We start from the raw sequence: 16,310 nt of genomic DNA on the forward strand, positions 1-16,310 counted from the left end.
TTTTCTTTTTTCTTTGCAGCTTTCACTTCTACTCTCCTTTTTCTCTTCTTTTTGCTTTCCCTAGTTCTGTTTTACTTTCTCCCCTCTTGTCCAGTCATGTGATCCCTCCTCCCAAGTGTCCTCTCCATAGATGACCACCATACCTTCAGACAGACCACGACACAACATCGAAAGGAAGACCCTTTCTCTATGATTCGAAATGTTATGAATTATTCTGAAAAGCAACTTGGTCTACTCAAATATCCACAAATTGGGGATAGCTTTAACGAAAGAGAGGGCTAGAGGATCTTTTAAGTTAATTCCATATGATTTGGATGAATGCTGATCTGTAAATAACGTCAAATTAGTAATACTTTTATTTTATTCACAGAATCGCCATGGTGCAGAAGAGACCATTTAGTCATCGAGGCAGGCTGCACTGATAGAGTATCTGACTTGGATAGAGTATCTGACTTGGAGACTCTAAAACTTAGAATCATACATGAACTTTACATCAATATGGATTGGCGGAGGAAGGGGAAATTGGAAAGTTGTGTACAGATTACCCCCCTCAATGGGCTAACATGTTGCCATCGTGAAAGGCAAAAGTAAAAGAAATGGTACCATGTTAATCAGTTAGAAACTGCAGAGTAAATGCTACACTTTGTTTTGTTACAGATGTATATCCTGATATGTTACATCCTGATATACACAGCCCGTCTGAATAGTTCCTCAAATATCAACATTCTATGAACAGGAATTAAAAATTTGAAATCAATACCACTTCCCAAGAGACAACGGGCGGAACTTTCCCATCCTGCCTGCCACAGGAATTGTAGCGGAATGGACATGGACCATGCAAAGGTCCGTTGACCTCGGATGGGATTGTCCAACATTGAGCGCGGCTGGAAAATCCCACCGGGTGTCCATTTTGGCAGTTTCACTGGATGCCAATTGTGACATGATTGTGAGAATTGTGATTAGACCACAGGTGAAGATTTTGGGTGCGATCTCACCGGCCGTTCACGCTCCCCTGCTACTCCAAGTGAGGACGGAGGATTTGGCCCTCAGCCAAATCTCCGTTCGCTGCAGAAGGACCAGAAAATCCCGCCGGTGTGAAGAGCCGGAAGGTTCCACCCTTCATGTGTGATGGTGATGTTAGGAACCCAGGGGAACCGGCTTGGGGGGGGTGCGGGGTTCACTTTAGATCATCGGTCACTAGTTTTGCAGAATTGGAGGGATGTGGATCAAAGATCAACATGTGTAGAGAGGATATTGAATCATTCCAAGTAGCTTTTGGAAGAAACATGGGACACAGTGGTGCCCCATGGCAAAAACTACTGACAATTGGGAGGTGGGGGGTGGAGGGGGGGAGCAAAGACCATCCACTAGACTAGACCATCCCTCTAGGTTAGAGGGTCATTAGATTGGTTCCACTGGTTGGCGCTACATTGAGGGCCGAAGGGCCTGTACTGCGCTGTAATGTTCTATGTTCTATCCTTCAGTGGGGTCCAAAAGTGAAAATGCTGGAAAATCTCAGCAGGTCTGGCAGCATCTGCCAGGAGAGGAAAGAGCTGACGTTTTGAGTCCAGGTGACCCTTTGACTTGCTGAGACCGCTGACATTTTCCAGCATTTTCTCCTTTGGTGTCAGGTTCCAGCAGTAATTTACTTTTATACTGTAGTGGAGTCCGTTTGAACTCCTTCTGTGCCAGCAGCCTCGCTGCTGAACCTCATTTTGAAATAATGATTTGAATGTAGTTGGAGGGCTGAAGCCTCCATTCTGAAGTGTCTCCTCCATTGCTTACCTCCCATTATAGTCTGCTGCAAGCCCAAACCCAATTAAGAGGGGGGGGGGGAGGTGGGGTGCACCCTTGGAAATCTCAACGGGCAACTGCTTCCACCTGCTTCCAACTACAGGTGGGTTTGGGACACAGACGGAGTCCCAGTCAGTGTTCTCTCTCGCCACCCTCACCCCACTGGCACCACGCAACACCAGGACTGAGAAAAGCCATGATTAAGGCCAACAGGTGGAGCGTCACATAGAGTAGGGGCAGGAGACAATCTGAAGCTGGTGGGTCAGGGTTTCCAAGATGAAATGAGAATGCCTGTCATCAAGTGCCCGCATTGTAGTTTGGACTGCACGGCGCGAGGCAGGGTGACACCTGTTTAGGTAGCAGTCTGCTCCCTCGATCGCTACGTCAACCGGAGGGGCCACTGCCTTCTATTTCCCATCATTATTACCATCAGCGGAATAGGTGAAGTTAATCTCCAGCACCGGCCCGACCCCCTTCATCAGAACGATGTGGATACTCATTTTCCGAGGTGGCGAGAGAGGCCAAGTATCCTGGTAGTTGGGTAGACAGTCTCCTGGTGAAATAGAGAAGAAAATGTGAGACTGGGACAACCCCTCCGCTCCTGGGCAAGGCTCGCTTTCCCCTCAGCGAGAGGGATAATCAAATTGAGGGCTTTAATTAAAAGATGTAACGGGATGGATGACGATAAATGGGGAGGGGGGGGCGGGTACAAAATGTAACAAAGAGGCTCAACCTTAAAATTAAAGCCAAGATGTTTAGGTGTGATATCAGAACACTTCTCTTGGGGAGGCGATGACCTAGTGGTATTATCACTAGCCTATTAATCAAGAAACTCAGCTAATGTCCCGGGGATCCGGGTTCGAATCCCGCCACGGCAGATGGTGGAATTTAAATCCAATAAAAAATATCTGAAACTAAGAATGTGCTGATGACCATGAAACCACTGCTGATTGTTGGAAAAACCCACCTGGTTCCTTTAGGGAAGGAAATCTGCCATCCTTACTCGGTCTGGCCTACACGTGACTCCAGAGCCACAGCAATGTGGTTGACTCTTGACTGCTCTCCAAGAGCAAATAGGGATGGGTAATAAATGTTGGACTGCCAGCAAAACCCATGTCCCACAAATGAATCAGAAAAACACAGAAGGTCATGGAAATCTGGAATTCTCCCCTCAAAATACTGCTGAGGGAAAGGTTGTAGCGACATTTATTGAGGGGTAAATATTGGGCAGGACACCGGAGAGACCTTCTCTCCTCTTCCTCAAAATTGTGCCATGGGATCTTTCACATCCAGCCATCAGGCAGCAAGGGCTGAGAGCTGTCTCAGCTCACCACCTCCTCAAGGGGCAATTAGGGATGGGTTATAGATGCTGGCTTAGCCAGCAATGCCCACACCCCATGAATTAATAAATAATTAAAAAATAAAACTGTTCTTAGTTGAGGTGCTAGCAAGCACGCAAGTGACCTTTCACAGATTCACAGAAATGTTACAGTGTAGAAAGAGGCCATTCAGCCCATCATGTCAGCACTGGCTCTCTGAATGAGCAATTCATTTATTGCCATTGCCTGCCTTTACCCCATTGTCCTGCACATTCTTCCTTTTCAGAATACACTCTAATTTCCCCTTTGGAAGTGTCTATTAACTTTGCATCTGCGCAACTCATTCCAGATCCTCACCGCTGAGTGTGAAAAGGATCTTTAAGATGAAAGAGAATAAGAGCTAGAAAAATTTTTGCAAGAATGAGAAAGAAACAGCACCCAACTCCCAGTGTTAACAGCAAAATCGAGATGCAGCACAGGGTTAGATACAAGGTAAATCTCCCCCTACACTGTCCCCATCAGATACTCCCAGGACAGGAACAGCACAGGGTCAGATACAAGGTAAGATTCCCCCTATACTGTCCCCATCAAACACTCCCAGGACAGGAACAGCACGGGGTTAGATACAGGGTAAAGCTCCCTCTACACCGTCTCCATGAAACACTCCCAGGGCAGATGCAGCATGGAGTTAGATATAGAATAAAGCTCCCACTACACTGTCCCCATGAAACAGTCCCAGGGCAGGTACAGCACGGAATTACATATATAGTAAAGCTGCCTCTACATTATTGCCATCAAACATGCCCAGGACAGGTAAGCATGCAGTTAGATGCAAAGTAAAGCTCCCCCTGTATCGTCTCCATCAAACACTCTCAGTACAGGTACAGTGCGGGGTTACATAACAGCGTAAAATTTCTTCTACGCTGTCCCCATCAAACACTCCCAGGACAGGAACAGCACTGGGTTAGATACAGAGTAAAACTCCCTCTACACTGTCCACATTAAACACTCCCAGGACACGGACAGCACTGGGTTAGATACAGAGTAAAGCTCACTCTACACTATCCCCATCAAACACTCCCAGGATGGGTACAGCACGGGGTTACATACACAGTAAAGCTCCCTCTACACTGTCCCCATCAAACACTCCCAAGACAGGAGCAGCAGTGAAACCCTATCCTACAGGTAATCGGCAAGCATCTTTGCATTGCTCCCAATGGACATCAGTGGAAATATGAGTGTGGGGAGATGTACATCGGCTGCTAACTCTCAATCCCTTATTTCCACAAGGTCAGAATGAGAATCGGATGAGGATTTGTCCACACAGGTGTACATTCATCAACCCAGTTCTACTGACTCATTTCCTCTTGCTGCCTTTGTGCTCCCAGAGCAATGAAACAGTGTTGGCGGGGGGGGCGCGGGGATTCTCCTGTCCCGTCCAACAGGGGAACCGTAGTGGGCAGGGGGAGCGGACCAGGTCCATTGACCTGGAGCAGGATTCTCCAGTTTTGGGGCGAGTGTGGCCAGAAAATCCCATCCATTAACTTGGTCATTTAAAATGGAAAAAGCAAATGCAAATCATCCCACCACCAAACTCACCTTTAGTTACTCGGCAGGGAAGATTCTGCAAATAGACAAATGACAAAGAAAATTATCAGATGATTAGATAGTAGCAGACAGTTTTCCATTTGATAGGACTGTATCTATTCATCAGAACGGTGTCTACTGGTTTGGGTGTGGAATGTCATTGTAAATTGCATGAAATGCAAAATTTGTTAAGAAATTGAGGAAAGAATGACTTGATTTATATAGTGCTTTTCATGACCAACAGATGTCTCAAACCACATTACAACCAATGAAGTTACTGTGAAAATCTCCCGGTCGCCACAGTCCAGTACCTGTTCAGGTACCCTGAGGGAGAATTTAGCATGGCCAATGCTCCTAACCAGCATGTTGTTTGGACTGTAGGAGGAAACTCACACAGGGAGAATGTACAGATTCTGCAGACAGTGACCCAAGCTTCAATGAAGTGTTGTAATATGGGAAATATGTGCACAGCAAACAGTGCAGTGCCACAGTGGTTAGCACTGTGCCTGACAGTGCCAGGGATCCAGGTTCAACCCTAACCTTGGGTCTTCTCCCCCTGGTTGCATGGGTTTCCTGCCACACTCTAAAGATGTGCGGGTTAGGCTGATTGGCCATGCTAAATTGACTCTTAGTGTCAGGGGGATTAGCAGGGTAAATATGTGGGATTAGCGGGATAGGACCTGTTGTCGGTGCAAGCTTGATGGGCTGAATGGCCTTCTTCTGCACTGTGGGGATTCTGTCATGATTCTAAGCTCCCACAAACAGCAAGAGAAAAATGAGCTGTTCTTTGAAATAGTCTCACGGGATATTTTAAGTTCACACAAGGGGCCTTGGTTTAACATTTCATCTGCAAGGTGGCCCCTCTCAGAGCACTGGACTGTCTGCTTGATATTTGTGCTCAAGTCCTGGACTGGGGCTGGAACACAGAACCTTTCGTCTTCGAGATGAGAGTGTTAATAGCTGAGCCAGGGCAGTCATTCCTCGTGCGTTCAGCGAAGAACATCATATTTTCCAGAGTGCAATGCTGACCCTATGGAGATTTTCACAGCTGTTTAAATTGTGTTGTTGTTCACAACCACCGCTGTTGCTGCCAATGTCATTTCAGTAATTGTAGCAAAGTCAAAGGTGACTCATTGTGGCTTCAACAATGAATGGTTCATTATCAATACAATATATATACAAAACAAGGTGACACGGTGGCACAGTGGTTAGCACTGCTGCCTCACAGCGCCAGGGACCCAGGTTCGATTCCCAGCTTGGGTCACTGTCTGTGCAGAGTCTGCACTTTCTCCCTATGTAGGTTTCCTCCCACAGTCTGAAAGACGTGCTGGTTAGGTGCATTGACCGTACTAAATTTCCCCTCAGCGTACCCGAACAGGCACTGGAGTGCGACGACTAGTGGATTTTCACAGTAACTTCATTGCAATGTTAATGTAAACCTACTTGTTACTCTAATAAATAAACTAAACTCAAACAAGGGTTTGACAGAGCTACTATATACACCTAGGGCAGGACTTTACAGACTCATTCGGCACATATGAAGAGAGATTGAACAGTTTAGGCCAATACTCTCTAGAATTTAATAGACGTAGAGTGGATGCTTCCTTTTGTGGGACATTCTAGGATGAGAGGTCAGAGTCTTAGGATAAGGGAGAGCAAATTTAAAACAGAGTTGAGGAGAAATTATTTCTTCCAAATGGTTGTGAGTCTGTGGGATTCGCTACCCTAAAGTACGGTGGACGCTGGGACAACGAGTAAATTTAAGGAGGAGTTTGACAGATTTTTTCATTAGTAATGGGCTGGAGGGTTATGGGGAGAAGGCAGGAAAATGTGGATGAGGAGCATATGATGGAATGGCAGAGTGGACTCGACGGGCCGAATGGTCTAATTCTGCTCCTATATCTTATGAACTTATGAACAAAGGATCCTTGATGAGTTGTTACAAAGGCTTGGGTGGATATTAGGTACTGCATGATCAGCATTTCTAGCAACTAATTAAAGTATTTACAAGGCGCAACCTAAATAATTAAAAGCCTGGGAAGTGTAGTCGTACCTGCGATGTTGGAAAAAAGAGATGATTACATGTGTGCAAATGGTTGCTGAAATATTAAACCGTCTCATTCAGGTGCTGTGAGGTTGAATATTACAAAGGTTTTCTCTCTCATTTCTATTGGACAGGGACATCAGAGGAAGATTTAAGATGACAAATTATTTCATTTTACTTCAAAACCTCATGGACTATCTGAAGATCATTGTTTAACAGCCGTTTGTGGTTCTTCATGCCACAGTCAAACCTCAAAGAACAAAATTATTTATTCTCAAGGACAGGACAAAGGAATAGAAACCACGGGATAGAATCCCTACAGTGCAGAAGGAGGCCATTTGGCCCATCGAGTCTGTACCAACTCTCCAAAGAAATCTTATCCAGACTCATCTCCTGCCCTATCCCCACAACCCCATGCATTTCCCATGGCTTATTCCTCTAATTTAGACTTCTTTGAACACTAAGGGGCAATTTAACATGGCCAATCCCCCTAACCTACACATCTTTAGATACTAAGGGTCAATTTAGCATGGTCAATCCCCCTAACCTTCACATCTTTGGACACTAAGGGGCAATTTAACATGGCCAATCCCCCTAACCTACACATCCTTGCACTGTGGGAGGAAACTGGAGCACCCACAGGAAACCCACGCAGACACAGGGAGAACATGCAAACGCCACACAGACAGTGATTCAAGGCTGGAATTGAACCCGGATCCCCGGTGCTGTGAGGCAGCAGTGCTAACCACTATGTCACTGTGTCACAGTAAGAAGTCTCACAGCACCAGGTTAAAGTCCAACAAGTTTATTTGATAGTAAACCCACAAGCTTTCGGGGTTTGCCCCTTTCTCAGGTGAGTGGAGAAGGGGCAATACCCTGAAAGCTTGTGGGTTTACTATCAAATAAACTTGTTGGACTTTAACCTGGTGCTGTGAGACTTCTTACTGTGTTTACCCCAGTCCACATCATCACTGTGTCACAGCAGTATTTAAAAAAATCATAAAAAACATGAAATATAAGCAATCAATAACATCCAGCAGACGTAACAAAGAGAACCTGTCACCAATGTAAAACATTAGTTAAGAGAATAGTGACATCTCATGGGATGGAATTGGTAATTTTCTAGGAGCAGATTATTTGTGAATCTTGGAGCTGGTGAGATAATTAAAGAGTTAATGTCCACTGTAGAGATCTCCGAAGTAACCTTATATTTAAACTAACTAAAATCTGGGTCAGACCCTTGATAATTCAGGGGACGGAAGCCCCTTATACACCCTCTGTCTTCAACACCCGACTGTGGAGAAAAAGTTAAGACGACTATCGGGGTGCCTGAATAAAATATTAGGAAATGAAAATTGGCCGTTCAGGGGAATCTGGGATCTGGGGAGATGTATTAAAGCCGAAGAGGCTATTTGGACACAAAGTAAATGGAAAGTTTTACTGTCCCTTTGGACAAAGAAGGCTAATGAACTAACTGAGAATTCAAAACTGGCCAATTGGGAGGACAATGCACGTCAAAGGGGGATAAGTGAATGTGACAATGAGGGTAAACCCAAATCCTGGGAGATTTGGAAAGGGGAATGTGAAGAATATGAGAAGCAGAAAAGAGATAGAGCAGAACAAGAGAGGTTAGAAAAGGAAGATAGAGATAAGAGAAAAGGATTAGAAAGATAGGCCGAACAAAGAAAGCGTAAGAAATGTGAGGTACCTCCTGACTTATCTGGCTTGTCAATGTTGTTCAAAACAAAGGACACCTATGATCAAGGCGATGATCGGAGCCTCTACCCAACTGCTCCTTTTGGCCCACCAGCACCACTTGCCCCGTCCGCCATTCCTCCGGTTTATAGTCCACCTCTAGTTAATCCCCTGTAGCCACCGGCACCACCGCTGGCAGCGGCTTTCCATGATTCTCCTTCTAGCATACACAACTCTTTTCCTCTGTCATTCATCAATCAGAGCAGGAACCTTCTGGATAAGTAGTATGCTATGTTCTTTTATGGCCCAATTAACACAATGTAACCAAAGTACAAGTTAGAAGTAATCCAAATGATTTTCTACCAGTTTAACAAATTATAGAGGAAACTCCTCCATCATTCTGTTTTACCAATTTTATTTATGAATACCATGATTTGCGCAAATGGTTTATTTGTTCCTCTTTTAAGCATTCCCTATTCTAACCCCTGTAACCCCCAAATAACTAAGTACTCGGAAAAATCCTGTCATCTGTTGTAAAATCATTGACACTCTCCAGAGCCCTTAACTTTTCAGAAAAATTAACTCCCAACTTATTAGCATTTGCATACATTGAACCGAACAAACTTTGCATGTGAACATGAGGATTACCACAGGCTATATTTACTCAGTATCGGAAAGTCACAAAGCAAACTGGTATTACTTTGTAAAATTATCTCACATTCAAATGGTTACATCATGAACTGAGAATATGTTTCAATGCATCCCTCTTTGAAACACAAAACCTAAAGAGACTCACTTTCCATTACCCTTTATTTGTCAAAATTAAACTTATTTACCTCTTTAGAATTCAGGCAACGTTCCATTTATAAGTTGGCTATTTTGTGCGTTCAATTTACTCTATCAATTAAATGTCAGAAACTGTAACGCTTGAGTGAAATCAATCACTTTAATTTGAAAGTTAACAGTGAGAAAATCTGAATGAGCCGAACCCTTCGAGTCTCAATTATCACTAGGTTGTGATAAACAATCTTGGAGTCTTGAACCTGCGAGACTTGTTATTCACGAGCCATCTATTTAAGACAAAACACAAAAAATACATTTGGCTTGGAGCCAAATGAATTAATTTGGTCTCAAAATCTGTCAAATTAAAAGAAAAAATAAAATTTATAACCTCCAATGTATATAACTTTTAATTGCCAAATTAGGAATAGAAGATGGTGAAATCTCTGCCAATTAAAAAAAACACAAGAAATAAAACACATTCCAATGTGATGATGTCACGACTTCTTCAAGTCAAAGGAAAGAGCACATGGTTCCCTCCAAGGTTTAAATCCTTTCTTAACAAAATTTGAACCCAGGATTATTCAAAATTCAAATTGGTTATTTCAAACTTCAATTTATGTACTTTGATTTTGAAATTTCAATTTACTTTCCAAAAATTGTGTTCAAAGTAATGTCCCACACACACACATATATGTATGTATATATATATTATTTATGTATTTATATTCTATACCTCTTAAGCACAATTGTATCCATTGATTATACTTAAAAGGTTAAGGAATTCCAAAAAATTATTTCAATTTAATCCAATCCAATTTCTATTTAAACTCTATCAAACCCACTGTTGTAAAATCACAATTAGGGGAAGAACGTTAAAACATTAAAGCAAACAGCAACAAAAACATCCACGCAACCACTTTATGAAACACACACAGACTCAAGTGGAAGCTTCCAACATTTCGTTCCACAGCACTGCCTCTTTCATTCAAACTTAACATTTTAAACTGGGATGAAAGTAAAACATTTAAAGAAAATACAGAAAATTGATTAAGACAGTCGCTTTCATTCTTCTTTCTTCCAAACTGTAATTAAACTCAAAAACAGAAGTAAATTCAAGGAATTTTATGCTTAAATTTTAACAGTTTTAACACTTCCTCAGCCCCCTTGAAGTTAAACCAAGGTGTAAAGCATTGCATTTATTGCCCGCAATAAATACTCCACAAGAACAAACAGGCTTTAACAACTCCTGCTCTCAAACTAATACAATCAACCATCTATATTCGACAAGCAACCAGATCACACAAACACACTGAAATACAAAAACCACTCAAATTATAAGCTCAAGCTTAGATTTTCTCTAATCAATTTTCTATCTTGCCGAGTAGTATTTCCCTAGTAAGAACACAGTTCCTTTCTCTCAAAATTCTGTAACACACACTGCACACTCCCTCCTTTCAAAACAAAGGACCACTTGGGGTTCTTTGTGATGTTAGTGAGGGTGTAAGCTCCTTACCCCACATGATCTGTCTGAATGGGGTTCATGGGTTATTTTCTAATAACGTAAGGCTATCCATTGATGGGGACGGTTAAGTCTGCATGCACTGAGGGTAATGCCCCGGCTGATTGTGCCGCCAAGGCCACTGCCGCCTCTGGTGCTATGGTTGTGCCATCCATGAATAAGGGGTTGATAAACCGCTCGTGTCCTTTGAGCACGCTGGGTGTGCCAGATACAGCCACTATTCAGCGCTTACAGAGGAACGCCCCTGCTTCCGAACTGGACCTTTGGAAGACGCATGGAAGTTCGCACTCTACGTCAACAGGCCTCTGGGTTAGCCCAGCCGGCCAAGTTTGTGTACCTGATGCATTATTACCTTTAGCGCTTGATTGCTTGCATGCAGATACGCACCTCGGCAAAGAGGGAATGCGTGAACATTGCTCCACACCTGTTGGCACCCGTGATTAAATGAAGCCGCCTAATCATGTCATGTCTGATATGTCAACAGAATAACGTCAGCCAAGGGTATCAGGTATCCACAAGGTAGCACCCCTTTGCCAGGTGGTCCGTTTGATCGCATTCAGCTAGATTTTATAGAATTACTGTGTGTACAGTGCTACAAGTATTGTCTTGTGATTGTTGATGTATTTAGCCATTGGATCAAGGCGTTCCCCACCACCAATAACAAAGCCTGTGTAGCAGTAAAATTATTATTGATAGAAATAATACCCAGATTTGGCGTACCCCAAGAGATTAGTTCGGACAATGGCCCCCCCTTTGTTGGAAAAATTAATAAGGAATTGTGCAACATTATTACACATTCAGCAGCAGTTCCACTGTGCCTACCACCCCCAGGCAGCAGAAACAGTGGGAAGAGCTAATGGGGTCCTTAGTGCCAAGCTAGGCAAACTAACATCTGAAACGGGTCTAAATTGGCTGAAGGTCTTACCCTTAAGCCCTCTACCACATGAGAATAACACCCCACTCTATCACTGGACTATCATAAGAACATAAGAAATAGGAGCAGGAGTAGGCCATCTAACCCTTCGAGCCTGCCCCGCCATTCAATAAGATCATGGCTGATCTGAAGTGGATCAGTTCCACTTTCCCACTTTCTCCCCACAGCCCTTAATTCCCTTGCCTACCAAAAACCTATCTACCCGCGTCTTAAATATATTTAGTGAGGTAGCCTCCACCACTTCAACAGGCAGAGAATTCCAGAGATTCACCACCCTTTGAGTGAAGAAGTTCCTCTTCAACTCTGTTCTAAACTGCACCCCCCTTATCTTGAGGCTGTGCCCTCTAGTCCTGCTGTCCTTTCTGAGCGGGAAGAACCTCTCCACCTCTAACCTATCCATCCCTTTCATCATTTAAACGTCTCAATAAGATCCCCCCTCATCCTTCTAAACTCCAATGAGTACAAGCCCAGTCGATTCAGCCTCTCTTCACAGCTCAACCCCCTCAACTCCGGTATCAGCCTAGTGAACCTCCTCTGCACTCCCTCCAAGGCCAAAATATCCTTGCGCAAGTGCGGCGACCAAAACTGCACACAGTACTCCAGCTGCGGCCTCACCAGTGCCCTGTACAGTTGCAGCAAGACCTCCCTACTTTTATATTCAATCCCCCTTGCTATGAAGGCCAGCATCCCATTCGCCTTCCTGACCACCTGCTGCACCTGTAGGCTCGGTTTTTGCGACTCATGCACAAGGACCCCCAGGTCCCTCTGCACCGTAGCATACTGCAGCTTTTCGCCCTGTAAGTAGTAGTCCTTCCTACTATTATTCCTACCAAAGTGGATAACCTCACACTTGCCAACATTGTATTCCATCTGCCAGGTCCTCGCCCACTCGCTCAGCCTATCTAGATCCCTCTGCAGACTTTCTACACCCTCCGCACAATTTGCTGTTCCACTTATCTTTGTGTCATCAGCAAATTTCGACACCTTACACTCGGCTCCCTCCTCCAAATCATCTATATAAATGTTAAATAGCTACGGCAACAGCACTGATCCCTGGGGCACTCCACTAGTCACCAACCGCCAATCCAAATAGCACCCATTGACCCCCACTCTCTGCCTCCTATTTGACAGCCAATCCCCTATCCACACTAACACCTTACTCCCAACTCCATGCCCCCTAACCTTCTGTAACAACCTTTTGTGCGGCACCTTATCAAACGCCTTCTGAAAATCGAGAAACACCACATCCACCGGTTCCCCTCCATCCACCGCACTAGACACATCCTCATAGAATTCCAATAAATTTGTCAGACACGACTTCCCCTTAACGAATCCGTGCTGCGTCTGCTCTATCAAACAATTCTTCTCAAGATGCCTCGCTATTTCCTCTTTGATGACTGATTCAAGCATTTTTCCTACAACAGACGTTAAACTAACCGGCCTATAATTCCCTGCCTTTTGCCTGCTACCCTTTTTAATAGCTGCAGAAATAGTCTATCGGCTGCAGAAGTAGTCTATGGTAGGCCAAGCAGAATGCAAATACGAGCCCACCCATGCAGATAGACTCACACATCATGGGTGACGAAATGCAGAGGTACTTCCACCAGCTACCATCGTCCTTTAAGTTTTTGCATTCACAGGTACTGTGTGCCTTTGGACCAAACAAGCAGACGGAGCCAGATCCTGACCCACGCACTGACTTCATTAGACCCCAGATAGGAGATCTAGTGCTAATAAAGAACTGGGATCGACCCAAACTTGGGCCACGGTGGGAAGGACCATTCCAAGTTCTCCTCCAGACTCCAACTGCAATCAAGGTTCAAGGACAACCTCGCTGGATACATCTGAGTGTCTGTAAACGGTGGACACCAGTACCTGCCGACAAACCATGAAGCTTATTCCCATCATCCTCAGCCTTTCGGCTATCCTTCTGGTATGAGGACAACCAATCCAAAGGAAAAGATGTCTGGGAAATGGACTAACCAATGGATATTTTCACTCTAATATCTTTCTATACATGTCTTATCTGTATGCATTGCAGTCAAACCTGAGTAAGTGTTGGCTATGTTCACATATTCCTATCCATGCCAAAGGAGGAATCCCCTTGTTCCCCGTCCCCTTATCCACACAGGGAACTATAGGATGGATATTGCATCAAATCGGGACTAAATGTCGGAGGCGAAGCGGGTCCCAGACTATCGGAGGTAACCACCAAGTAGATATTACAGGTGACGTTTCTACTCTGAGAACTGCTGGGACATCCCTTATTCATAGCTTCAAACCCAAATATAATAGGTTGGACTCCCCGCCCCATTCTGTTGTCATGAATCAGCAGAATGGATCCGTACGTATCCTTAGAAATGGGACTAAGCCAGTCGGTCCTAGTAGCTGTACCCAGGCTTTCAGTGTCACTAAGGGCCACCAAAGGGACATGCTGAAAATTGAGTGTTCTGATGGTATTGCCCAACTAAGGATGGATACCGAACTACTGAGCGACATGGTTGCGTGTAATGGTACCTATTTTGTCTGCGGAAACAATGCCTATCCATGGCTCACTCGAGACGGGGCAGGATCTTGCTATCTAGCGTATGTGGTCCCCTATATCCGACATTATGACTCCCGACGCCTCCACCCCTAGATACACCTTTTGAGATCAAAACGGGATGTCACAGAAGCCCGGCAATTTTGGATGGTAGCCTCTCCTCTCTAAGGACAGCTTCCCGAGAACTGACCGACAATGGCCTCAGTTCTTGAGAAAATAGCCAAAAACACAGCAGCCGGTCTGGAAAGTACGGGCACGGCGATACCTGAGGTATCGGCAGAAGTGGTTGCCCTCTGGATGATCGCTAGCCCTTCAAAACCGAATGGCTTTGGACTACTGGCTGAATTGGGAGGTGGTCATGATGTGGAGATGCTGGCGTTGGATTGGGGTAAAACAGAAAGAAATCTCACGACACCAGCTTAAAGTCCAACAGGTTTATTTGGGCGTTTGCTACAAATAAACCTGTTGGGCTGTAAGCTGGTGTTGTGAGGTTTCTTTCTGAATCGGGAGGGACATGCCCTCTAGTGGGAACAGAGTGTTGCACCTACATCCCTGATTCCTCCGAAAATATAACAAGCCTAGGTAATCACATTAGAGAGACAGTAGATAAGATCAGAACAGAAGGGCAGAAATTCAATCATTATAGCCCCCCCTTGGTTGGTGGCCATTTGCCAACATATTTGGAGACTGGGGAGGAATGATAGTACACCTGGGAATCATGATCTTGGTCGTGTTGGTCTTCTCAAATGCCTACGTAATTATATGTCCCGTTCTTCCAACAGCCCCCAATTTACGAGTTAATTATCTTGGAATGATAAAAGATGGGAATGAGATATTAAAGAGTTAAGGTCCATGTAGAGGGCAAGGTGAACTATTGGGCTTGCAACCATGGCAGAGAAACAGCTCGTGGGAGCAAACTAACAAAACAGGTTAACTACAGGCTCCAACTTGCTGAGCACAGCTGAGGTGCCGGTCTAGCTGAGTTCATGATAATGTTCTCTTTTGCGCTAACAAACGCCGTAACCATTATGCTTATGTTCTGATGGGTGAGTGTTGCAAGTAGTAAATGCGTATTTTAATAGGATGTTCTTTCTCATGCAGCAATTCCTGAAACCACTCAATTTTGATTGAATCGGGTGATGTATGTTTAAGTCTTGTTTGGAATCACATCCACCTGATGGGATCGTAAACTGTATAAAAGTTGCTTCGTGTGCTTTTTTTTTGCTAATTGACTTCCAGCACTGAATGGAGGTTAAATAGTAAAGGTTAGCTAGTCTACATATGTAGGACAAATAAAGAACTTTGATTCTGACAACATTTGGTCTTTGCCTTTGTATCAAGGACGGAAGAGTCGCGCGAAAAACTAACTTAACACCCGTAACAACACTCAACAGCTGCAGTGTTTGCTGGGCTTTGGAAATGGCCCTTGCCCCCCTCTCGGGGGGAAGAGCAGAGGTCTTACCGTCTGTGAGCAGTCTTGAGTGCAACTCTCCACGGTTCTGTCAGAAACTGCCAGGGTTTCGTAACTGCTCCTGTCTACCAGTCTGGGAGCGACACGTGAGATCACCAAGAGGATAAAATAACATGCGGGCAGGAGAGCTCCCCCCAGCATTGACATTCCACTGGGCATGGGTCCGCACACAGCGCTGACAGCTCAGTCAGGAGTGGTGCAGAGGCAACAGCCGACAAGAAGCCAAACCCAGTGGCTGAAGAAAACTGCAGAGACAGCAAACAAAAGGAGCAGAAGTACCTGAGCTGCACTCTTGTTTAGTGAGATTTTCCAAAGATCTTGGCGGTGGTGCAAATCCGTAATCCCACCCACTACACGAACAAAGGTGTGTAGCAGCCAGAGGCTGTTCCTACGCCCATGATAATGACATCCCAACGGCATGCCTTGCATTCTTACGACCTGTTGATTTTGGAGATGTGGAAAGGGAGGGGTGAGAAGCTGGCACCAGCTTTTCAGGTGAGTTCACACTCTCTTTGGTGGCACGGTGGCACAGCGCCAGGGACCCAGGTTCAATTCTGGCCTCAGGTCACCATCTGTGTGGAACATAGAACATTACAGCGCAGTACAGGCCCTTCGGCCCTCG

General features: G+C 44.7%; 1 protein-coding gene across 2 annotated transcripts in view; it reads right to left on the reverse strand.

Moving 5' to 3' along the window:
• The window catches only part of LOC145356882 (uncharacterized), a 48,023-nt gene extending 32,026 nt beyond the window's left edge, over positions 1 to 15,997 (reverse strand). The window contains exons 1-3 of one of the 2 annotated variants that reach the window (XM_080209851.1): positions 15,680 to 15,997; positions 4,713 to 4,737; positions 2,222 to 2,347 (exon numbers count right to left, since the gene is read on the reverse strand). In XM_080209851.1, coding sequence (XP_080065977.1) covers positions 2,222 to 2,347; positions 4,713 to 4,737; positions 15,680 to 15,847 — 319 coding nt within the window. In that variant the 5' untranslated portion in view covers positions 15,848 to 15,997. The remainder of the gene's footprint in view (positions 1 to 2,221; positions 2,348 to 4,712; positions 4,738 to 15,679) is intronic. The other variant, XM_080209852.1, reaches the window with a different exon arrangement.
• Positions 15,998 to 16,310: the final 313 nt, after the last annotated feature.

The sequence above is a fragment of the Carcharhinus amblyrhynchos genome, chromosome 22 (genome assembly GCF_965287045.1).
Source record: "Carcharhinus amblyrhynchos chromosome 22, sCarAmb.v2.hapA, whole genome shotgun sequence".
NCBI lineage: Eukaryota > Metazoa > Chordata > Chondrichthyes > Carcharhiniformes > Carcharhinidae > Carcharhinus > Carcharhinus amblyrhynchos.